Here is a 26,603-nt window from a genome sequence, read left to right as displayed (position 1 = left end):
ACATTTATTGGTTTGTCTATGTTAAACCATCCTTGCCACTCTGGAATGAAACCAACTTGGTCATGCTGGATAATCTTAAAATGTTGAATACAATTTGATAATATTAAGATTTTTTGCATCAGGGACGTAGATTTATACTTGTCTTTCCTTGAGGTGTCCTTATCTAGTTTTGGCATCAGAGAGGTACCAGCTTCACAGTGTGTATTTGGAATTACAACCCCTGTTCTATTTCATGAAATAAAATGTGAGGAACACTGGCATTAGTTCCTCTAAAGGTCTGGAAGAATTCATTTGAGAATGCATCTGGTTCCTAGGCTTTTCTTTGTTGCAAGGCTTTTTAATGCTGCTTTTATCTCACTGACTGTTACTGGACTGTTTAGGTTTTCTTTTATCTTACTGATTTAATTTTGGCTGGTCACCTGTGTCTAGAAATGTATCCATTTCTTCTAGGTTTTCCAATTTACTATAGTTTAATTTTTCAAAATAGTACCTAAGAAATCTTCTGGATTTCTTTGAAGTCTGTGGTGATTTCTCTCCATCTAATTTTATTAATTTGGGTCTTCTCCCCTTTTTTTTTGTTAGTTTGGGTAAGGGTTTATCTGTTTTATTTCAAAGATCCACCTCTTCATTTCACTGATCCTTTGTATTATTTTTTTAATTCTCTATTGCACTGATTTTGACTGATTTTAATTGAAATAATTTCTTTCCTTCTACTGGTTTGGGAATTGATTTGTTCTTGTTTTTAAAAGCCTTAAAATGCATCAATATTTATTTACTAAAATGGTTTATATTGATATAAATATATTTATTATCACTATAAAAGTATAATTTATTAAGGTAGGTATTATGAGAAACCAAAATAAAGTTTATACAGTTGATCCTCATGCATACTCTAAAATTTATATGTAACCCCCAAATCAATCTTTATAGTACTTTCTCAGTCACTCAATAAACACACACAAAATGGTAAAAAACTGGTTATTAGCCAATGTGCACATTCCTAGAAATACAAAAATGTGCATCCTTGTTCTGGCTCCTGTGCCACAAACAAGTATGCTTTCAGGGTCTATTTTTGTGCCATTTGTTTACTTTTAAGAGTGCCCAAGCAAAGTGCTAAAGTGCTACCTAAGGTTCCTAAGCACAAAGAGGCTGCCATGTGCCTTTAACACAGAAAATATGTTAGGTATGGTTCATTCAGTCATGAGTTACAAAGCTCTTAGCTGTTGAGTTCAATGTTAATGAGTCACTATTACATATTGTCAGGTTTTATAAAATAGAAAAATATGTAAAATAATGTACTCATCAGTTATTGAAAAATTATGACCAGTCTCTCAGGAACCTAATCCTCATACTACAATTTTTATTTTCCTTATGCACAATGGTTCAGCATTTTCAACTTGCAATGCTTGCAGTTACTACAAAACATAATGTGGATGGTGAAAATAAGTTATAATTCTATTTTTCAATAATAGTCTTAACCAGTTTAAATTACACAATCATGAGCTGTAGGAATAAAATGGTAGAAGAAACAGAAAAGAGGATGAAGTCATAGAGAAAGGTAGTTCCTGACAGCTGCTACCATATTTGTCTCTGTACCTTAATCAGTACCTGTATCATCTTTCTTTTCTATACTTGAGCTTCCATTATAACTTACTCTGTGCCTTTTTCTGTCCTCTTCCTACATGGTTCTTAGTCTGCCCCTCCCAGCCTCAGAAGTTAATACTGGAAATAAAGGTGCTCCAATATCATATAGGATCTAGAAATACAGTTATTTTATAACAAGAAAAACACAAGGTTTTCAGGCAAGATTATCAGAACTTAAAAAGTTTTTTTATGACTTCATTCCATATTTCAGGAGTATCATACACACATATAAACTTTCAAGTAAAAATCTTAAATGTACATTTAAAGCATATTTGCATATAAACTTCAGATTTTCAGTCATGCATACAACATGTACTTATTTAATACTATTTACATGTCAGGTGTGTCTCAAGGTATTCAGCTTCTCAAGAACTCTCTAAGACAATACAAATAAGCAACTATAAAACAGTGTTCTAATACTATAATTTTTATTTGAAAAATTAAGTGAACAAGTAAAATTTACTTAATGTATCTTTAAAGACAGAATTATTCAAATTGGATAATTCAAACAGACTTGATTTTTCTAGATTTCCCTTCAAACTCTACCTCTTATATTCTCAACTCCCAAGCTATGCAAACGTCTATAGTTATTTTATGATATCTCCAAATGAAAAAAGGGGGGTATTCAAACATTAAGTTCTCATTATTTAATAATTTACTATTTTTACTGCTTTTCTCCACTTTTTCTTAACAGATTAAAAGTAGACAAAGTTTAAAATTATTTTGAGATATGAATCTGAGGCATTTCCCCTGGAACATAAATTTTAATGTCCAGTTTAGGAAACACAAAGTTAGAAAATATGTCTGGAATACTAAAGATATTATAGAGGTCAGTGCATTTCTTAAATTTAAACTAGATGAGGTAACAAAAACAAGCAAATCTGTTTTACTCATATTGAATGTTCCAATGAGATAGTCCAATGTTTAATAAATCCTTAAAGAGTAATTTTTATGTTAACTTATAATACAAGGCCAGAATGAGCACAAATGGCTACATGGAAGAATTTAAACAGATACACTATGAATGTATTTTAAAAGTACAAAGTACTGTATACTCTGAAAATAATCACAAAATGCGGTAAGAATATAAGAATTATAAGTGTGGCTACAAGTCTGGGACTTAGGTCTCAATAAACCTAAATAAACACTTTTTTTTAATTTAAAAATAAAAACACTTTTTATTTTTCAACTAAAATACAAGGCCTCTTAGTAAAAAAAAATACAATATTATAACATGCAAAACTATGAGTGAAAATAGTATTTACTAAAATTATTTGAAACAAGTCACCAAAATTGCATGTCATTTAAAACATTTTTCATAGTAAAGTTTTTTATAAAAAAAGACTTAGTAGACATTTATGAAACATGGGTCCTTATTATACAATGAGTCTTAGCAAATTAACTTTTTCTATGTAAAAATATAAAAAATTGACTGTGGTTTTATTTCTTTGATAAGGCACACATGCGTGTGCATACAAACACACACAAACACAATTTCAAATTATATTGCTTTTAAAAAGTGTATTACACTGATGATTTGCCGAAGTTTGAGCAAATGTTCAGGAACACAGCACTACATGCTTTTAACAAAGCAAAAGTGATGAAGGATTTTAATACAAAATTATCTACTACTCGGCTGGGGATGTGGCTCAAATGATATTGTGCTTGCCTAGCGTGCATGAGGCACTGGGTTAGATTCTCAGCACCACATAAATGTGAAATAAAGATACTGTGTCCACCTAAAACTAAAGAAATAAATATTTTAAAAAAGAAAATTATCTACTACCTATCACAGCAAAATAATGATATTAAGAAAATACTTAAGAGATTAATAGAGTAGAGAAGGAGTTGAGGAGAGAGAGGAGGGACTGGACAAGGGAGGAACTACAGAGTGAAATTGACTAGATTATGTTATAAACATATATGATTATACCATAGTGAATTCCACCTTTATATCAATAAAGCACCAATTAAAATTTTTTTAAAAAACACAACAAAAACTGATAGAAAGTTAGAATTTCTCTTTGATCGTAGAGCATTCTGTAATCAGTGAGTGGCTAATGAAGTAACAAAGAAATTCTGTAGAACTTATTAAAAAATTAGAGAAAATTTGACACTAAGATATGAAAATCAGTTTTATGAAAGGTCTAGAATATATTTACAGTTAGACAAACACTTGTTTCAATGCCAGATTTATCAGAGACCTGCTATGTGGCCTTGGACTCCACTAGTCTAAATTTTATCATCTATAAAATGGAAAAACAATACTAACTTATGGGACATGAGTTAAATGTACACTTAAGAAAATGCTTTTTTAAAACTCACTAAACAAAAACTATTGTTATTAATTATAGTTGTTAAAAGCAGCTTTCAAAAACAACCTATTAAATATGAAACATTTAAAAACATTACATTAGTTCACACTTTCTAGGAATACTGGTTTACTGTAGTAAATCATGAGTAGTTCACTCCTCATATCAAACTATTATTAAACATATTTTAAGCTGGGTGTGGTGGCACAGTGTGCCTGTATTTCCCACAACTCAAGAGGTTGAGGGTGGAGGATCACAAGCTCAAGGCTAGTCTCAGCAACTTACTGAGACCCTGTCTCAAAATAAAAAGTAAAAAGAGCTGGGATATAACGCAGTTTTAAAGAGACCCTGGGTTCAATACTAAGTACCATAAAAACAACAACAACAAAAAAAAAAAACAAAGACCATGTTAACAAACAAAATTTGTGTTAGATATGCTCTTTTTAATCAAAGGATATCATTCCAAAACCAGAAGAACCACGTCACATACATCCAAAATTTGGTTGCCAAATATATTCCAAGGGGCAATGCACTATGCATTGAATGATCAAAAAAGGACCTGTAAGACATAAGTTATAGATAAGATGAATTCTATAATACATTAAAAAACAAAGAGCATTCAGATGAAAATTGCAAATTCTATGTAGAAAGAACTGATTTAAACAAATCTAGAAGTTCAAGATGCTTAAATACTGAGACTATTTTCACAGTAAAAACAAATGAGTTCACAGAAGAGTCAGCAAGATTATGAAGTTTCTTTTAATTTATGAAGAATTAAAATTATATTCCATGTGCTTTTTTTCTTTTGTAATTTTTTTAAAGTTATACATAACATTAGGATTCATTTGCCATAATCATAAAAGTATGTAATATAATTTCCTCTAATTAGTCGCCAGTAGGATACAGAGCAACTCTATAATCCAGTACATTGTTCACTGAAGAGGTGTTGTAATTTCAACAAAGGAGTACAAAACAGTGTTCAAGTTTTTCTTTGTTTCACCAACTTTTTTCCTTACCTACACATTTCAGTTAAGGTTAGGACACATCTTTTCAAATAAAGCTAATTTTGTGAAATTGAAGGTGTGTGTTTCTAATATTAAGAATTAGGGTGAAATAAGTATTAATAAATTTCATTTAACATAAACAGTATTAACTATCCATGCATGTTAAGTAGGAAGCCTTGGTAACTTCCTATTTGTAATCTCTGTTGGATCGCCTAGAAATACTAAAATTAATTAACTAGAATTCAGCCTTTTCTTGACAGTTGACATCTTTGCTTATTACTAGTTATTTTTATTCCTGTGTTAATTATTTTCACAACTCCTTTCTAAAATTAAGGCAAAAATAAGATATGAGGTCTAGGGTTTGTAGCTCAGTGATAGAGCGCTTGCCTCACACACACGAGGCCCTGGGTTCGATCCTCAGCACCACATAAAAATAAAGAAATAAATAAAAATATGGTGTCCATCTACAACTAAAACAAAAATTTAAAAAAAAACAAGATATGAAAAGAATGGAAATTAAACAGTAAATTTTAGATCATAGACATCTTCCAAGCTTTGCTGAATGGGGCAACTTTTTAGAACAGTGGAACCTATGGATAACAGAAAAAGAAAATGGTCATAATGTTTAAAAAAAAAAAAAAAAAAGGAAAGAATTTTTAAAAACTCAGGCTAATTCAAAATTATGCTTAAACTCTACCCTGCTTCAAAAATCAAACCTCTTGCCTATTTAATGCCTATGAACAAAGAAAATACAATACCAATGAAAAGGTGAGTTCAAGTATTATAATTACTTAGAAATAAACAGTATGTATGTTACATTTACAGTTCTTCACACTCAAGTTCACTACTAAAATAATTTTAAGTATTGCCAAAAATATGTTTAGTCTTTAAAATTGCATGTTACATTTTTGTATTTAAAGCACCTTTTAAATCATTTTAGTAACAATTTTTTTACAATCTAAAAGATTTTCACATTATCAAAATTCTTAAGATCAAACATATCACATACAGGTAGTATTCTAAACATAGAAAACATTACTTTTATGTAACAGGGTACAAATTTAATCAATGAACCAGACATGATGGCACATGCTTGTAATTCCAGCAGCTTGGGAGGCTGAGGCAGGAGGATTGTGAGTTCAAAGGCAGCCTCAGCAAATTAGCAAGGCCCTAAGTAACTCAGTGAGACTCTGTCTCTAAATAAAAAATACAAAAAGGGCTGGGAATGTGGCTCAGTGGTTAAGCACCCTAGTTCAATCCCCAGTACCAAACAAACAAATAAACAAACAAACAAATAAATAAATAAATAAAATTCATGTACAGTTAAAAACATAGTTTAAAAACAACATACTTACTTTGAAAGAAACTGTACTGTAGCCCAAACGCCACCATACATTAGTCCTTTAATGAGCCAAGAATCAATATTTAGGTCTGCTATAAACCCAACCAGCCAAATAACTAGGAAGGGAGTTCCTAACATTACTTTCTGCCGAAATTCCTGTACAGAAACAAATAATTAGAAAGTTTTGGCAAGTTTGAAGTAACCTCAATCTGAATCATTGTAATTGTTGTGAAAGTATGCAAGACAGAGTGAAATTCATTCAAAATAGCCTGCTATGTGCAGGTATTATTCAAGGTAGTGGTCTTCTGGAGACAAATACTAAACAATTCAAAAGGACTTTGTTAAGATTGTGGAAAAGGGAAATAGAAGTTATAGAAGTAGTCTCTACATGGTCAGATACAGAGGCTGCAGAACCACAGGCTATCATGGAGACTAGAAAATAGTTCATGACAAAAACCATCCCATTTTAACAAAGACATTGATAATTAGATAGAGGACAATCAAAATGACTATGGTCTAAGTACTCCATCAGAACAAGGAAACCTAACCCAGAGAAGACATTCTAAATGACATAAAGTAACAATATATCAAAACCTTAAAATGAGATGAGAATAAAATCAAATAATCTTCAGGCTCCCGGAACTCACAGAATGGAGAAAAGTGCCTCTGAACACAAATCAAGACAGAGTGTGCCAAACTCCACAAGGAGTTCCATTTCATTTCTGTTTGGGGCTGGTTGTTAGAAAGTCCACTCTTGCCAAGTATAAACCCTATATACTTCCTTATAACATCTATCACAATTTTGTCTTCAGAGAAACACAAACTGTTATCTCTTCAACGTAACAGCCCTCACAACCTTATGGGCAGCTAATCAAGTCTTTCTTGAGTTACCTTACGTGACAAAACCATATGAGATACTCAGCTGTGACCCAACAAAGCTGAAAATATAAATACCATTTTCCACTTTGATTTACCTTTCTGAAGGCTAAGATTATGTTATACCTTTTAGCACTTTTTTCATACTATGATTTCTAGGGAAATAAAATATTTCTTTATATAAATGACCATATTTTCCCTAATTAAACCATTGTAACTCACTTTCTAATATGAATGTAATTGTAACAGATTAATAAATATCAACATCAGTTAATATTGTAGTCCAATAATTAATCTAATTTTTAATCTAAATTTTTTCTACATTTATGTGAACTTTTATGAAGATATCAGAGTTTTTCAACTTGGAGGATTATGTGGGTACTAGCAGGAGAGAAGATAGACTAAAATTATCTTCAATTTCATTTGTTTTTAATTAAAACACTTGTTCTCCGTCAATTACTAGTCACATTAAAAATAGAGATACTTTTTTATAGATAGTAAAAATTTACTTTTGAGTACAATTCTTTAAGTTTTTATTTTAATACTTTTATTTCATTTATTTATATGTGGTGCTGAGGATCAAACCCAGGGCCTCACATGTACTAGGCGAGTGCTCTACTGCTGAGCCACAACCCCATCCCTAATTTTTTGACTAACACTTAGAATGGTATAACTTGCACCAAAGCCAAGGTAATATTAACAGTTCTATCAATCCCCAAATCTACCTCTCGACCTCCAGTATCAGCCTAGTTTAACTACAAATCTGATTTCTATCCCTGTAAATCGTTCTTTGCAGGAATCATAACAAATGTAACCTTTTAAGTCAGGTTTCTTCATTTAGAGAATGTATCTAGCATTTTTCCATATTGCTATGTGGTATATCTGCATTTTGTTCATTTTTCAATGGTGAGTAGTATTCTATTCTGTACCTCTGCTAGGTTTATCCATTCCCCACTTAACAAATCAGAATTGTTTCCAGTTTTGTCATTACAATCATTTTCATAAAGGTTTTTGTTGAACATGTTTTATTTCATTGGATAAATATCTGTATAGGATCTCTAAGACATATTTTCTTTCAAAAAAATTTTCAAACTATCATTTAATATGTGTGAGATGACATTATAAAGATGTATTGATGATGTGCTGCCATATTGATATGATAAATCTATTTTGTCCTACCTTTATGGAAACTTTAAATTACATAAGAAATCTGAAAGAATTTTACAATGAATACCTTCATAACCACTACCTAGATTCTACTATTGGACAAGCTGTTTCTAAATAAACTTTGTATCTTGAAATAATTATAGATTCAAACACAGTTGTAGTCAATAATATAGACAGATACTGGGTACCCTGTGAGTTAAGTTCTCCTAGTGGTAAGACATTATCACAACCAGAATTTAAACTCAACTCAGTCAAGTCACAGAATATTCCATCACTTTGCCAAGTTCCCTTCTACCTCCAACAACTCCTTACCCCTGGCAACCAATAATTTATCTGTTCTTCATCTGTATAATTCCAAGAGTTTTATATAAATGGAGTCACATAGTATATAACCCATAATATTTTTTTTTACGTAATAATTCTCTGGAGATTCATCCAAGTTATTGCATTATTATTAATTCATTCTTTTTTCTTGCTTCGATTTAATGGTATAGATGCACCACAGTTTATTTAGCCATTCACCCAATAAAGGACAGCACAATTTTTATAGTTTGGAGCTATTATAAACAAAAGTTACTATAAACATTAGTGTATAGGTTTTAGTGTAAAAGTAAGTTTTCATATACAAGGATGATATGTCTGCAAGAGAGATGACTAAGTTATATGGTAATTGCATGTCTGTTTTTTTTTCCCAAAGAAACTTCCAAGCTGTTATCCAGGTATTATTTTATTTTACATCTCCACTATTTTAGTCATTCCAATAGGTAAATCACTATGGTTTTAATTTGCATTTTCCTGCTGGCTGATAATGTTGAACATCTCTTCATGTGCTTATCTAACAACTGTATACCTTCTTTAAGGAAATATGTCTTCAGGTCTTTAAACTATTTTTATATTGGATTCTTTGATTTTTTACTTCTGAGTTTTGAGAGTTCCTTTACATATTTTGGATACTAGTCTTTTGTTGGATATCTGTCTCGCCAATATTATCTGTCTACAGCTTGAAGCCTGTCTTCCCATTCTCTTAATAGGGTCTTTATTTTTCTATCTAAAACATTTATTATTCTTGTAAAGACTGGATCAAGAAATAAAATTCAGCAATATACTGTTTACAAATGACATACCTAAAAGGACTCGGACAGGTGAAAATAAGAAAGATGGAAAAAGATGCATTAATTTTCATGCTGTTCAAAATAAATCTGTTAGCAAACTTTACTAGAAATTGAAAAGTTTACCTTATAGTATTAGAGTTATAATTCAGCAGGAAGATAAAGTATTTTAAATTTGGTGCATCTTAAATGAGGCTTCAAAACATATTAAGTAAAAACTGACAATAGGAAGCAACTGACAAATCCCCTTATCACAATAAGGCATTTTAAATATACTTAATATTTGGTAGATCAAGCAGATACATTAGTGAGGACACAGAAGACTTGAATATCACATTCATCTTGATCTAATAGATTTAAATAGAATTCTGCACTCATTAATTGGATGATATATTTTTCCCTTAATGTTAACAACTTAAAGAACCATAGTACAATCATGAAAGCCTGGAAGCTAAAAAACTGGTACAATATTATTAACTAAACTACAGATTTTCTTGGAATTTTAATAGGGTCTTGAATAGAACAAATGTTTTAAATTTGCATGATGTCATTTTTTCTTTCTTTTTCCCTTTTATAGATAATGCTTTTTGTATCAAATCTAGTAACATTTTACCTAGCACTATAATTGATTTTTTTTTCATTTTTTCTAACATATAATTAAAAGTGCTTTACATCATACAGTAAAATCTCAATCATTTTGAGTTAATTTTTGTATAAGGTGTAAGGCCTGAGTCAAGAAAGATAGACTGACTTACTCATCTATTTGCCTGTGAGTATCCAAATGCATTAAAACTATTAGGTGAAAAGGTTGTTTTTGATGAATTGATTTTGCACTTCTTTCAAAAGTCAGTGAGCATTTCTGTGTGGTTCTATTTCTAAGCTAGAGCCTGTTCCATTTATTTATGAGTTTATCCCCTCCAGCAATATCAGAGAGTAATTAAATATTGTAGGTACATAATAGATCAAAATGTAACAGGAAATTTTGTAGTGATTCCTCATTTTCAAAAGTGTTTCAGCTCTTCTAGATCCACTAACTTTTCATACTAATCTTAGAATAATCTTTGTTACATACAACAAAATCTCTTGCTGGAATCTTGATGAATTCATTAATTTGTATATCGACTTAGAGCAACTGAAATATTAACTGTTGAGTCTTTCAGTTCATAAACACAATACATCTTTCCATTTACTCAGATCATCTTTGATTTCTTTCATCAGCATCTTTGATTTTCAGCATACAGTTACATTTTCGGTTGGTTAGATTTATGTTTAAATGTTTCAATAATTTTTTGAGACATTCTAACTCTTAATTTCTTAATCATAGTTTCTACATTCTTATGGCAAATATGAAGAAAGTAGGTCTTTTTAAAAAATAACTTACATCTTGTGACCTTGCTTAGTTATAAATAGGGATATTTTTATTTGTTCCTGTTTGTTCTAATTTCCTTTTCCTGACTTAATGCACTAGCTAGAATTTCCAACACTGTGTAGAATAAGAGCAATAAGAGGGATGTCCTCGCCTTGTTCTTAATCTTGAAGGGAAAGCATTCAGTTTTTCAACATTAAGTATGATGACAGACTTGAGTTATATAAATAACAGTTCTTTATAAAACTGAAGAACTTCTCTTGAGTTTTTATCATAAATGGACATTCAACTATGAAATGTTTTTTTCTGCATTAATTAACATGGTCATGAACTTATTCTTTGTTAATAGAGTAGACTCTATTGACTAATTTTTTGAATACTGCATCAGTCTTGCATCTCTGGAGGGAAAAACTCTCACTTGGTCATGGTAACTCCTTTTCTATATTGCTTAATTCTATTTGCTAATATTTTGTTAAGAATTGTTAAGTCCACATTCATAAGGGATAACGATCTACATAGTTTTCTTTTCTGGACTGTCTTTATCTGACTTTGGGATCATGGTAACATTATTTTCCATTGTTACTTTCAATTGGCCTGTATGATTATATGTCAAATGAGTTTCTGTAAAAAGCATACAGTTGGAAAACAATTTATAATCCACATTGTCAACAGTGGTCTTCTACTTGTAAACTTAGACCATTTTACACTCAGCATAATCATTGATATGTCAAAGTGTGCAATTTTGCCAGGTACAGTGGCGCAAGCCTGTTATCCCAGCAGCTCAGGATGGTAAGGCAGGAGGATCGTGAGTTCAGCCTCAGCAATGGTGAAGTGATAAGCAACTCAGTGAGACACTGTCTCTAAATTTAAAAAAATACAAAAGAGGGCTGGGGATGTGGACGAGTGCCCCTGAGTTCAATCCCGAGTTGAATAAGTATGCAATTTTATTTTTTGTTTTGTTGTTTTCCCCATTGTTTTTTTTTTTTTCCTTTCCTGCCTACCTGGGGGTTACTATAACATATTTTAGAATTCTGTTTTAATTTATGTATAGTATTGTTTAACCACATCAAACTATTATAATCTTTGCTTCAATTCTTAAGCATAATTTAGAAGACACAAGAAGATTCTATGTACCCATAATTTTGCTTACCAGATTCTAACGTTAAGATTTCTTCTTTTTATTATTTCCTTTCTATTTAAAAAACTTGTTTGCCAGTCTTTCAGGGTACTTGCTGGTGTTAAGTTCTCTTTAGTTTTGAAAATGTTTTGATTTCCCCTTCATTCCTAAATGATACTTTCACCAGACACAGGATTTTGAATTAAGTTTTCTTTCAACATTTGAAAACTGTACAAGTTGCTTGTGGCATTTATGGTTTCTGACTTTTAAAAAATCTGTCATTTGAATTATTTCTCCCTTGTTGGTAAGAGGATTTTAAGATTTTATTTTTGTTTCTCTAGTTTCCAGAAGTTAGACTATGATGTATTTAGTGAGGATTTCTTGAAAGTTTGGTCAACTTCTATATCTGTAAATTTGTATGTTGACATATTTGGGGATTTTTTGTCATTTTATCTTTATTTTTTCAGCCTCATCCTCTTTCTCCTTTTTACTAGGACTCTAATCATAACAATGTGGGATAATATTCAGGCCCCTGAGGTTTTGTTCTTCTCCTCTCCCCCTCCAATTTCCTTTCACTATTCAAAATGGGTAAATTTTATTGTTCTATTTTCAAGATCATTGAATTTCTCCTTTGTCTTCTCTATTCTATGGTTGAACCTATCCATTGAGGGTTTTTTTTGTTTGTTATTTTGGTTCCTGTAATTTTCAATTTTCCATTGGATTCTTCTTTATATTCTACATTCTATTTCTTTGCTATTTATTTGTTTCACAATCATGTTCATAATTATTTGTTTATGTTCATAACAATCATGATCATAATTACTTGTTGAAATCTTCATGATGGCTGCTTTAGAATCTTTTGTCAGACAATTTCAACCTCCATCATCATAGTGTTGGCAATTATTTCATGCGGTTTCAAATCTTCCTAGTTCTTGGTATGACAAGAAAATTTCAATTGAAACCTGGATATTTTGGGTACTTTGAGATTAGGGATCTTATTGAACTTTCTCTTTTTGATGGGTTCTTCTGAAACAGTTTCAAAGAGATAGTAGGGAGGAATCTCTTTTCTTCAGGTGGGAGAGAAGTCCAGGACCCCTACTTTAGCTTACACTGCCACCTGAGGAGAAGGTTCCTCATTAATACTGGGCAAGGGCTAGAAGTTCCACCCTTCAGTATACCTCTACTGATCTCTCTCTGGCTGGAAGAGGTAGGATTGCTGGGGGTAGAGATAGGACTTCATTAACGGCCAATGACAATAAAAGTCCCACCTTAGGAAAGAAGGTGGGGCATTTCATTACAGCCTGGTAAGTGTAGAAATCTAGGCTAAGCAGTGGGACTTTGCTGATCTGAGGCAAGGTAGAGCCACATGTTTTTCTGTAGTGTTTGGCTATGGGACAGCAGTTATTTTTTAGAAGATTTCTGTCTTGATGGGGTGCCTCTTTTTTGGCTCTCTGACTAGAGTGTGCTTTTGTTATGGCTATTTTTGTCTGCATACATTTGGATAATATTGAGTGGCCAGCTTTGCCAGCCCCTAGTCTAGGGTATATGGGTCAAAATAGAAAACCCATAGAATTCACTACCATGTCCTTCTTCAGGTCCTGAATCCCAAGACACTCAGCCTTTGTTCTCTCCATCTTCAGGAATCTTATTACACTTGTTTTGTATATAATGTTCAGGGATTTTAGTAGTATTTAACAGAAGAATGTATTTAATCTTCCAAGATTTATTTTTACATAATCAATAAACATTTCTAAAAGAATATGTGAAATTTAACTAACAGTGGGATCATATATTTTTAAATGTTGAGAGTACTAATTTAAAGATTTTCCTCTAACCTGTTAAGCAGTTCACGATTACCTATAAATCTGTTTAAAATCTTAAGAGCTTTTAAAATCATTTTCTAAAATCAAGATTCTTTCCATGTCTATTTATTAGCACTGTTCTAAAATATCCACCCCTTCCACTTCTTGCTTCAAAGGATGATTTTTCTAATAATATTGAACCCTAAGTGTCACTATTTTCTTATTTAGTTTTTCGCCCCCATGGTTAGTTCTAAATATAGAACATACTTTCACAGACTAGCAAAAAAAAATTATGTTCATGATTTAAATTTTTCTAATATGAAATGTAAAGAAAATGAAGAGTCTACTTAACTACTAATGTTTAATCTCACATATCAGAGATTTCAATCATCATATATTTTTAACTAGTAACTTCTTGGGGGTTGGGGGTAGTGTTGGGGAATCTAACCCTGGCTCCACACATGCCAGGCAAGCATTCTATCACAGAGCTATGCTCCAGCCTCAGTAATCTTTTAAACAAAACTTAGCATATTTAAAGTCCTTAATGGAAAGAAAAACAGGAAAGAAATTCAACTTCTGAACTGTTCACAATAACATACAAATGTTAAAAATTCTGCTAAATTTTTAAGAAGTTCTCTTTTTAAAAAGAAATAATTGTCAAACTCATAAACCTCTTAGTTTCTTAATGCTATAATAAGTAACTTTGCAAATTGTTAAACATCTAGTATTTAAATGTTATTTTCATCTGACTGTATGTCAAAATAAGACTTCAAAATATTTAAAATCAACAACAAAAAAATGTTAAGATTACAATATTTACAGAGTAAGTTAAGATATTTAAATTAGCAAAATTATCATGAGACATTAGCTATTTTTCCCTGTTGAGCAAAATGGCTCCAAGTTTAGAAGACAAAGCAACATCAAAATAAATAAATAAATCACTTTCTGTACCATATTTACTAATTAACTGGAAACAATAACATGATGTGGAAAATGTCCATTATTTTTAGCTATGAAGTTTGAAAAGAGTTCAAAAACTATAAATCTAATTCTTCTGATATTTATGTAATAAACTAGTGAACTTTTCAGCTCATCAAGGAGTCTGAATTCCTGTTAAGTAATTGAGACACTGCTTTCCCTTTACTCAAAACTTATCTTTCCATCTTGATAACATATCAATGTTAAATTTAAACAATTACTACCACCACTAGAATAGCCTGAGTAAGACATACATAAAGACGGTAGTCAAAAACTTAATATCACTCAAGTTGTGATTATTGCTAAGTTAGAAGATACACTGTAAATTATTTAAGTATACTAAAAAAAATTGTCAGTCAACCAATTTCCCCTTTTTGGAGGAACACACAAAAAAATTTAAATCTAGACCCCCCTTTTGGGGGAAATTAAAGGTATATGGAAGATCTAAAAATGGACTTTCCATGGAGTAGTCAAGAACATAAGTTTTCTCTCTACAGAAGTTACAACATATAACAAAAGAATGAAAATTTCAAATTAATTAGAGCTACAGTTGCTTTTAAAAATATATATATTACGATTATGATGTTTCATGATTTATTACTATACTAACAAATGAACATAAGGCTAATTGAATCAATAAGCTAAAAATTATGTTAGTAGCCTATGGAAATTTAAGCAATTTCATATCCTATCCTTCTTAATTATCAGGAAACCAACATTGACATAAACCAAGTAAGCAGAGCTCTAAGAAACTTTGCTATTTATCTTCACTTTATCCTAGTTAAAGCAATATTGTAAAAATTGCTCTGGGAAAGCCAAAATTAAAGTCTGAATATTCGTGCTAAGTAAGTGTGGCCATGAATCTTACTTAAAAGATTATAGAATAAAACTCTTTAGTCATGAGTTTACCTTGTCAGCTTTTAGCTTTCTAAGGAAAGATGGATTGTCATATCCTTTTGCTTGCCTTGCCTCTTGCAAATGGTTGATCATCCACACGTTTTTCCTCTGTTTTGCCAGATCAAGTGCTGATTCACCCTGATAATATAAGAATTTTATATTTAAAATAAAAGAAAAAGCAGAATACTTTAGTTAATAACTAAATTTCCACAAAAATAAATCAACCATATTATTAATTCATTTACATCATTTTGCTATCAGTTAAAGTCAAAATTATGTATATAAACCATTACATATTTGTTAACAATTTTCCAAAGTACAATAAAAAAATGTGTTGTCTCATCTTATTCTATAGATTCTATTTTTGCTTGCATTTTGACATATTAGAGAGCAAATCAAAAAGTAGGTATTTTAGTACCTGCTGGATCAGAGGCTATCGCTTAATTTATCAGTTATTTCATATTCTGTATGGATTAGTAATACTTATTGATATAAAACGTTCTGCTACATACAGTACCAAGTTGCCAGAATTTCAGTAAAATGGTAAGAGTCAAAGGAAGAGAATAGGGAAGAAAAAGAAATGTCAAGTTCTATTCTGCTACTACTGTACTGGCATTCTTGACCAATCTTAAATTCATTCACCCAACCAGAAATTTCCAAAGAGAATAGAAGTGATAAAAATAGTGTAGTACAAGGTATAAACTAGCAGGTTTAATGCTAAGAAAAAGAATGCCAGGGAGTATAAGCAAGTATAACTAAAATGCACTAAACAAGCTAAGAAATAAACATTCCCAATTCTATAGGTTTCTTTTTGCTTTTACTAATTTAAAATTGAATTTCTACTTTGGCAAAATCGATACCTACATTTCCACTTTATTTAATGTCCTCCTTTATTTTTCTACTATGTCAAATAGAAAACTGAAATGAAAATTGTTTGTCAAAATTTGATGAATGTATAGACAGATATTCAAATTACTTCAGAAAAATATAAAAAAAAATTTCAAAATACCATGTGAAAAAGAACAAAGGAATAAGAAGCCTTAGGGTACCTTACTCATGAAAGATGATTACTTATCAAGTTTGAAATGTGATTAAAAAAAAACACTAAAATTAAAAATAAACAAAAAAATAAAATATACCACTACCACCAACAGCAACAACTATTACAAAACAACAATAACAACAAAAAGCCCAACCAATCTTTTAATATCAAAATCAATGGTATTTAATAAGGAATGGGCTAATCTAGGTGTCTCTTCCACAAATAGGGATATTTATTTTAAATATCTCCTTGCTTATTCCAGAATTCCATCACCTAAATTGTCAGAACCAGCTAATTAATCCAAACTATAAATATTACCTGAATAATAGCAATCCCTTGGGTAACAACTCCCAGAGAATATCCTGCAGTTGCCTCGGTCCAGCTGAGCATCCCTTCCACTAGAGGGCCATGTGACACCTAAGGATTGCCTAGACAAAAAGATTGAGGGAGCTTTAAAAAAATCTTTCAACTCCTCTAGTCATCTGACTGTTTTTGTATAGTTATTTTATTCAGCTGGCAAAATAAACAAGCAATTAATTTAAAGGATCATACTAAAACCAGGCAGGGTTCTGAATCAAGTCTATATTTTGATCACTCCATGTCTCAGCCAAAATAATAAAATAATACTAACAATAGTGACCTCAGCAAGAATTCACATGGAGTATTTATAGACTATGTAACTGCTAAGAAATTCTTTAAGGGTTTTGGTCAGATAAACGTTATGTCTAAGGTGGAAGATCACTCAGTTTTGCCTTAAATGAGAATTAATTTTACTGTAAAAACTAAGGAAAAATTCATTAGAGACCATCTAGGTCAGGCGTTCAAGAGGTAATGAACAACTATTTTCTGAAAAGTTTCTTACCTCTTTTCAAGAACCCAGAAATCTTTTAAATATATTAATTAATTATGAGAGTTCAGTAATTTTACATTCCATAAAGCTAAAATTATTCTTTGATAATTTTAGAAGAGATCATAAATGCTTGCGCAGCACTCAGTGATTAATTTTTCTCTCCAAACTCAACTCATCTAGATTAACCTACTTAACCAAAAACATACACTAGGGGATAAAATATTATCTTTAAAAACTTCACAAATGAAATACTACCATAAGAAAAGAGTTATGGCAAAGGCCATAATTTTTTGTTTTGTTTTGTTTTTTATTCTTCTTACACCAAATCACCCCACATACACATACACACACTGTTGCTACTTAAATGGAAAGGTTCAACCTTATTCTATGTAACTATTATCTATAGCTGGAGTTCTTAAATTCAAGGAGTCACATCTGATGAAAGCCAATGATTCTTTCCCCATAAAATACTGATTCACATTAACTTTTTTCTAACAATTTTAGGAAGTCCATTGGTGGACCCCAAAATGAGACCCTCTAATAGAATATACAGCTATTCCTGATCCTTCCAAGGATCAAAAAATTGCCTGTCATTTAATATCAGTTGTTTTCAAAGTTAAGTTCTATCTTATACTGATAGAAGAATCATTTTTATGTTAAAAGAAGTAAATTCCTTACTCAACTTATTTACAAGAGCAAATCTTTAGGCAGATTTCTAAGAAACTTAAGCTTAATCTTACTAGGAAAATGATGATTTTAGAAGAAATAGGATCAACTAGCAGTTATTACACAAAGTATACTTTTTCACTTTCTTTGAAGAATAACTTTTAGAGTTAAATCCAGATTTGTAGGCTACATCCTACTGTTGCAATTCATTTTTAATCAATAAGATTCTCTTTCCTAAGACTTTTAAAATGAAAAAAAAAAAGTACTGGTATAAACTTTGTCAAATTTCTAGACAAAGGAAAAAAAACAGTTTTTAAATTTTTTCTCTTTCAAAATTTGCAGCAATCTATATTCAATTAGTTAAATACAGTCCACATCACTGCAAACTGAATATAATCCAAACAGAACTAATTCCTATTACCTTCACTGCCAAAAAAGTATTTCCTCTTCAATCTATACAACCTCAACATGTATCACAAGACAATTAAAAGAAAACCTAAGTGACTTATAATATTTTCTTTCATTCCTTTATATAATATACCTTTTCATTTCTGCTCTAAAATATTATCTCCAACTCCATTCATTTCTTTCCATCCCTACTCCTCAGATGGTATGCTAAGCTAACATCAGTTACTTTCCTGATTCACTACAATGGCTAACTGATCTCTATCCTTTCCATTCTTTTAATTCTTCAATGCATTCTTCCCCAATCAAAGTAAAATTTTAAAGATATTTAAAACAAAAAGCACATCCCACAGGCAGTCTACATAAATCATTCTAACTGCCTCCCATGACTTCAAGATTCTCATGATGGCACTGCACAATCTGACACCTGCCTCCCAAGAGACTTCAGTTCCTTGTTCACAGGCCAAACTGTCTTTATTTCTACACCTCAAACACAGCAACCTCATCCTGCATGCTTGCACGGTCCTCTACAAGGAAGTTTTTTTCCCACATCTCTGCACAACTCTTTCTTATCATGTGATTCTCAAAGTACACGTCATCTTCTCAGAAGTATTTTCAAGTCACAACTGATGTGGCCCTCTCAGTACTATCACTCAATTACATTTGTCTTTTTAAAAATTTACTTATTGTCTATTTCCGATATAAACATAAGTTCTGGACTGGGGTTATGGCTCAGCAATAGAGCACTCGCCTAGCATGTGTGGGACACTGGGTTCGATCCTCAGCACCACATAAAAATAAAATAAAGGTATTGTGTCTACCTATAACTAAAAAATAAATATTAAAAAAAGAAAAAAAAGGGGGGCTGGGATGTGGCTCAAGCGGTAGTGCAATCGCCTGGCATGCGTGTGGCCCAGGTTCGATCCTCAGCACCACATACAAACAAAGATGTTGTGTCTGCTAAAAACTAAAATATTAAGTATTAAAAAATTAAAAAAAAAAGAAAAAAAAACATAAGTTCTAAGAAAACAGGATCGGGCTGGGGTTGTGGCTCAGCAGTAGTGCTTGCCTAGCACGCGTGAGGCACTAGGTTTGCTCCCCAGTATTACATTTAAAATATTAAATAGAGGTATTGTGTCCATCTACAACTAAAAAAAAAAAAAAAAAGAAAAAGAAAAAGGAAAAGAGGGATCATATCTATCTTAAACACTGTGCCTACCTATAACTGAACAAACAAATATTTGTAAATGAATGAAAAATGGTTTTATTAAAAGGTGGTTACTACACTTATGCATAACGGGAATGTCAGATCCCAGAAGAAAAAGCATTTGATACTTATTTCATCCTTTTAATTACATAAAAAGTGGAGTTTAAAACAAAAATCTACTTTTTTATCCCACATTCTTTTTTGGTACCTTATGGTTATACATAATGGAGGGCTTTGTTGATACATATTTATACATGCACACAATCTAATTAAAAGTCTAATTTTTAAGCAAAGTGGATAAAAAGAATTTTTTTTTTGCTTAAAGTATATATGTTGCTTTGAGCAAATGGAATTCCTCCCTAAACTTTATTTTTTATTCTTTTTAGAAATAATGTCACCTAGAAGCCACTAGACAATTACATTTAAAATAACCTTGTAAAATAGCCAACTTTGAACGTATGTCAAATAAAACTAAAACACTAATAAAAAAGAATTTGTGCAGGAAAAAAATTACATGAATAAAATGCCCACAGGCATAATAATTAGCTCCATTATTTGTCACTAGACTCTACAAAGTATTCACATGAATTGCACTACCAGCCAAGGAAACTACATTTCATTTTATCTGATCCTGGTATCAAATAGCTAATGTGCCTGAACTTAAAGGACAATAAGAAGAAAAGGTACAAAAGTACTTAAATAATTTCTCTACCGTTACCATTACTTCTCTGTTGAAATTCATTATATAATATTTCTTTTATTAAGATTAAAGATTTATGCAATGGTTAATGGGAATCACAACTTTCCATTATTTATTTGAAGATATGTTAAATTATAAACAATTCCTCAAATACTTAAAGATCACGATTGAAGAGGTTTCCTAAAATTTTATATAAATAGAAAAAAAATAAAGCTCAAAAATAAACTACTGGTTTCAAATTCTACAACTGTGTCATTTTACAATTATAATTCTTTAGTATCACCATAATTTCAATATACTGTTATGTATTCAACATACTATGATTATTGGCAGAAGATATGCAGACTCTTACTATCTGCCATTCTGAAACAGTTCAGTTTCTTCAAGAAGATAATACTAAATACATTGAAATGTTTTTTCTAACACATTTTAGTAATGTCTGTCTAGTAGCAAAGACAAGTAATATTAGAAAGCAATTCAGATAGTAAAATATGAGGAAATCTCACTAAATTTTTCTTATAGAAATATTAATGAGACTTAATCAAACTTCTTCCTTATCCTTTTGGCCTGGGGTCAGCCTAATTTACTAGTCCCAGTGCCATGAATTCTTTAAAGGATACTATTTAAAACTTTTTGGAAAAGCAAAAATCTCTCTATAATTTCTGAAGTGACAGAAAGGATCCTGGAAGAATCATTTTGAATGCCAGCTTAGGTAAAATTCAAGACTACGCATATCTTCATTTGTTCAGCCAATAGTAAAAGTGCACATCATGTCTCAGGCACTATGGTATGCTAATTTTCCTCTTGCCCTGTTTAGTGGCAGATAATGAACTTTTCTGATAATTTTGGGTAGGGACAAGAAAATTTGAAAGTTTTAAAAAATAAAGAAAGAAAATATGTGATTCTATCATTTCTTATTTTTCATTATTTACTTTTAACTAAAATTAATATTTGTAACTAGACTCATTTCTGAAAATTGGTTATAATCTTAAATAAATCATAATGAAAAATCAGCCTAAGCTATTTTATCATAGTAGTTTAACCTTCTCTTCTTAAAGTAATCAAATCTAGAAAAAAATTACACATTGGAACATAAAGAAATGCCCTGATCCAGCAAGAGATACCTACTTTTTGATTGGCCATTTCAGGTTAGTATGTGGCCTGAACTACCTTCATACTTAATTAGCACATATCCTTTAGACATTTATGAAACATGACTCAGAAAATACTATGACTTATAGCCAAAATTAAAGAACATTTGTCAAAGGGCACAGTTATTTCTGACAGTCATTTCACAAGAAGACCCTGTTCCTTAAAGACATAATGGATCCTGAAGCTTTAGAAATGAGAAGCATCAACCAAAATTTGAGACTACCAACAGAATTCTCTTGAATATATTCATAAAATGTATACAAATCTCTAAATGTAAATGTTAACAGTGCTTGGTGCTTAGCTAATTTTATTATACTTTTCCTGGGTTAGTTCACCATTTAGGGTGGGGAGGAGGTTCTCCTATAAATATCATAAAGGTATTTATCAAGTTTAGCAGTCTTGACCTTTAAAAAAAATAAGACAATTAAATGAACAATTCAAAGAATTACTAAAATTTATTATGAATAATATGGTCTAACTACATAAAACTTATCTTCTCTGTAGTGATCTAAAAGAATCTAGAAAACTATTCCCTTTCATCTACAAAAATACAAACAATGTAATTTCCAAAAACCAGCATAAATTCACTCACTAATGAAAAGACCACCAAACTATAAAAATTATTTCAATACCAAAAGATGATAGTAAATGATCCAAGTTTTCAAAACAAATTATTGCATGGAAGCAATGGGTTCAACTAAATAAGAAGTTTCTTCCAATTTTCACAGTCTATGAAAATTTTTTTTTATTGAGGAATTCATATATTATGAGCCACATTTTATACAGCATAATAAACACAAGATAATTTTACCTTGATGTTCTGGGCATCAACATTAGCTCCAGCTTCCAGAAGAAGACTAATGACTGTGGTATTCCCTGCTAGTACTGCCCAGTGCAGGGCAGTGTTTTTGTGATACTTGTCACCAAGGTTAACTGAAACATTGAATGTTAAAAGCAATCTAGTTGGATCCACACTGAAAAGGAAAAAAAAAAAAAAACAACAACAACAACCCTAATTTCAATTATCGAAATCATTACAGATACTAAACTGACTGTGGTTGCATTGGCATTCCATCTTGGAACACTTCTAATCTACTCAACAACTTTATATCAATAATGAGACAATATTCTAATATGATGTATTACGCATGTGCAACCCATATAAAGTAATATAGTCCCAAGAGATAGCACTGCATACTTGGTCCTAACATCTTCTATTTTAATGTAGGAACTGATATCATTAACTCCTATGTAATTAAAAAATTTAATTTTTAAAAAGTTCAATCTGGACTTTTCCAAAAATGATTTAAAACATCTTACAAATTAATACATACACTTGCCAATGTAAATCATATGAAAAATTAATTACTTTTCAAAGAAGATAATCTCTCTGTCAATTCTCAGAAATTGTTAAAAGGAGGAATAGATTAAGAAAATACAATTACTGAGGTAGAGGTAAACATAGACATCAAAATATCCAAAGAGGTAATTTATGTTATATACTATGTCACATAAAACTTGTGAACATTAGTAATATAACATTTATTGCTTTTTCTCATTACTTGCTTTACAATGTATTATCCTAAAAATGATCTGAATATGTATGTTATAATGGTTACATACCTATGTGTTCTATAAGCTGCCCACATTAAAGGTGTCATTCCATTCTGATCCATCATATCTACATCCTGAAAGAGTAAAGTAAAACAGTAAAAATTTTATAAGTTTCTAACCAAAATTACTTGGAAAAAGGTAACTGACACATTGTGGAAGCCAATACATTACTACTCAATCAAGGATGGCTTATAAAACTTTCAAAATCTTTATTATCTTTAAAATAAAAATAAGTATTGCTACTAATACTTTAATTGATCAGCATGTTATCCTTTCACAGTTTTCCCTTTTAAGATGCCATGTGTTATATTTAAGAATCTTTACCTATTCTGCCTTTCAGCCACAAAGGACAGATAAAGTGATTCAAATCTCTGAAAAACTTGTTTATGCTAATGTATGATAGGAAGGAAAAACAACCCTATTTAGCCCTAAGTATTTCAAAACAGAATAAAAGATGTAATTTTTTAATAAACTCAAACGTTTATTTTTTATTATGTTATAGATATACATTTTTAGAGTTAAATAAATCTGCAAAGCTTGTGAGGAAAAAGTGCTAAAGCAATCCTCTACCTTACTTTCCACCACTTTCAGCTTTTTAAACTTCATATCTTCAAAATAGACTCTCTAATTACTACATCTTGATTTTTCAGCTTCAGGCATTATCTTCTGGGACTCTTCAGTATGAAAAATGAGAACTTTCCTCCTTCTGCTTCATCACAAAAACACATCTTTTCTATTGTTTTTTATCAAGGTATCTACTGTGACTTATGTTATTCACGTTTTCACTACTTTTATCATAAATGTGTATTCTCTCCCTGGCCAAACAATGTAGTAAAGTATAATTATTTTCCCTCTTCTACTTAACTTTTACTTTTTCTGGAACTGTCTTCTTCTCCCTTTTGCTTAGTTTTTGGCAAATCTGAAATAAAACTACCACCTCCTAAATAAAAATTCTACCCTAACTCTAAATCTCCTTTGAAGACATTCTGATGTATCAGGGAGTATATCAGTTTCACTGCTCTGAAATAACCCTCTCTGATCCACCCCAATCTGGACTGATTATCCTCTCTATACCCGAGGCATCTGTCTCTCAATCAGAATAGGAATCTCTAAGAATCAATATTTAATCTATCTTTGTGTTCTCAGTACCCAACAGAGTAAATGATCAAAATGTTAAGTGAAAAGACATATTCATTGACTCTTCTGGGCTTGAGAACGGGATAGGCTTTAGAATAAGATAAACATGGTTTAGAATTCCTAGCTGTACCATTATTTAATCACTTTTATACTAAAGGGTGGGGTGGGGATCAAGCCTCTAAACTTCAGCTTCTTCATTAAAAAAAAAAAAAGTGACTTCAAAAAACGATTTCATAAGACCCTTAAGTAGAATTTAATGATTAAATAGAGTAATGTGAATACTAAGTCCCATAGTCTGGAATGTAACATATTCAGTAAATATTAAGTTTTTCTGCTTCCTTTCCTCATCTCCCATTTCCAGGTTATATCAAATAAGCACTTCTAACCCAAGTTGTCTTCCTTAATTTACCAATCAGTGAAAAGAGGACAGTTAGAAAAGTATCCTATAAAACACTGCATATCTCCATGTAGCAATTCTCTGTGAGCCACTGTTACTGATGGGACCATGTCTCAAATGTTAATATTATCCAAGTGAACTGAGGAAGAAAAAATAGCTAAGAATTACTACATTAGAAAACTAGAATACATCCTTGTTGGCAATAGTCAGTCCCTCACCACAAATACTATAATACAGTGTTTTGCCTTATCCATCATATGCCAAGAATCAAACCCAGGGCCTCATATATGCCAGACAATCTATCTAAACACTGAACTATATTCCCAGCCCTTAAACATGTGACTTCTTATGATTAAATTTCTTAGTAGTAACAAGTCTTTTCATATCCTTTTTAAAAAGTGATAGTATCAAAAATACAGAAAAAAAATTTTTTTAGAGAATATAACTATGTCACAGCTCAAAAAAAAAAAAAAAGAAAAAGAAAAAATGAAATTCAATCTTTTCTCTCTTTGGGTTGGAATTTTTAATTTGGTACTTCTTTTTCAAGTCTGGACACATGTGTATTCTCTATTAGGAAGAAGGAAGAAATAACAATCTCTGAACAAAAGCTTATGGGAATCCCATGATTAAAAGGGCTCCAAAAACTAGTATTTTTCCCCTCTTTCTCTTAAAAACCATCCAAAAGAATTGACAGTAAGCACTGAATATATTTAACAGATTACTAAAACAATTATGAAGAACAGAATGGCAAACTGAATAGAAATGTTATTTATCCTAACAATGTAAAGTTGGTTACAAAAAAATGGAGAAAAAATGAAAAAAAAAAACAAAAACTGAAGAGAGAGTATGCTGAAAGCCTCATCTGTAATAGCTAAGACATAAAGAGTATTATCTAAATCAAAGTAATAGATATACAGTTTTATATTTTTCACAACAAAGTTAACACTAAGAAAAATAATATTATTGACCTAGAGCAGTGAAAGAGAAGGGAAAGAAGAATAAAAATACATTAATTTTGTTGCTCATAAATGGGAACTGATAAAATTTGGGCAACTACCTGACTGAACAGAGGTGGTGAGGAGAGTGACTAAGTAAGGAAAGGCTACCACACAGCAGCAGTAGGAACAGCAAGCACAAAGATCCTGAGACAACAGCAAGTCTGAGTTGCTCAAGGAATACCAAGAATGGTATAGCTGAAGCAGAACAAGAAATAAGAGATGACAGAAGAAAACTCAAAAGATGGCTCTGTAAGGCAGAGAACTTTGGACTATATTCAAAGTATAATGCAAACATACATTGAAGGGCGTTTTCTGTAATTATTTAGCACATACACGGAAAAAAATCTTTTACATACTAAACTGTTGAAGTAACCTCAGTCTAGGGTAGGCAAGGGAAGAAATGGGATTTCATTTTCTAAGCCAGACTCTTGTATTTCATTTAACTATTTTATAATAAGCATGTGTAATTTTTGTACACAGAAAATACTGCTCATAGGAAAAAACTAATCATTTGTCAGACACTTATCACAACCATCATGCATTTTTCATACAAAAAATACTATGAGGACTGGGGCTGTGTTTCAGTGGTAGAGCACTCGTCTCATATGTGTAAGGCCCTGGGTTCAATCCTCAGCACTACATAAAGATGAATAAAATGAAGGTGTGTGTCCATCTACAACTAATTGAAAGAAAAAGATACTATGATAGGTAGAAAATCTACCCTTTGAGAATTTTATAGCCTACACAATTTTGATGGATTTAAAAATACAAAATCATCCAAACTCCACAATCAATAAACAACAACTGCAAAAAAAGATGAC

At 31.1% G+C, this 26,603-nt stretch overlaps 1 protein-coding gene across 3 annotated transcripts in view; it reads right to left on the bottom strand.

Annotated features, from left to right (window-relative positions):
* Zdhhc17 (zDHHC palmitoyltransferase 17) overlaps window positions 1-26,603 on the bottom strand; it is a 94,739-nt gene that overhangs the window by 17,991 nt on the left and 50,145 nt on the right. For 2 of the 3 annotated variants that reach the window (XM_076854897.1, XM_076854896.1), the window contains 5 exons: window positions 23,260-23,324; window positions 22,448-22,610; window positions 15,627-15,752; window positions 6,316-6,458; window positions 4,415-4,515 (listed from right to left, as the gene is read on the bottom strand). In XM_076854897.1, the coding sequence (XP_076711012.1) occupies window positions 4,415-4,515; window positions 6,316-6,458; window positions 15,627-15,752; window positions 22,448-22,610; window positions 23,260-23,324 (598 nt within the window). Of the gene's footprint in view, window positions 1-4,414; window positions 4,516-6,315; window positions 6,459-15,626; window positions 15,753-16,974; window positions 17,085-22,447; window positions 22,611-23,259; window positions 23,325-26,603 lie in introns of those variants that run through there. The other variant, XM_076854898.1, reaches the window with a different exon arrangement.

Source organism: Callospermophilus lateralis, chromosome 4, assembly GCF_048772815.1.
Source record: "Callospermophilus lateralis isolate mCalLat2 chromosome 4, mCalLat2.hap1, whole genome shotgun sequence".
Taxonomy (NCBI): Eukaryota; Metazoa; Chordata; class Mammalia; order Rodentia; family Sciuridae; genus Callospermophilus; species Callospermophilus lateralis.
The sequence above is the reverse complement of the archived record's forward strand: the minus strand, read 5'-3'. Positions and strand labels throughout refer to the sequence as shown.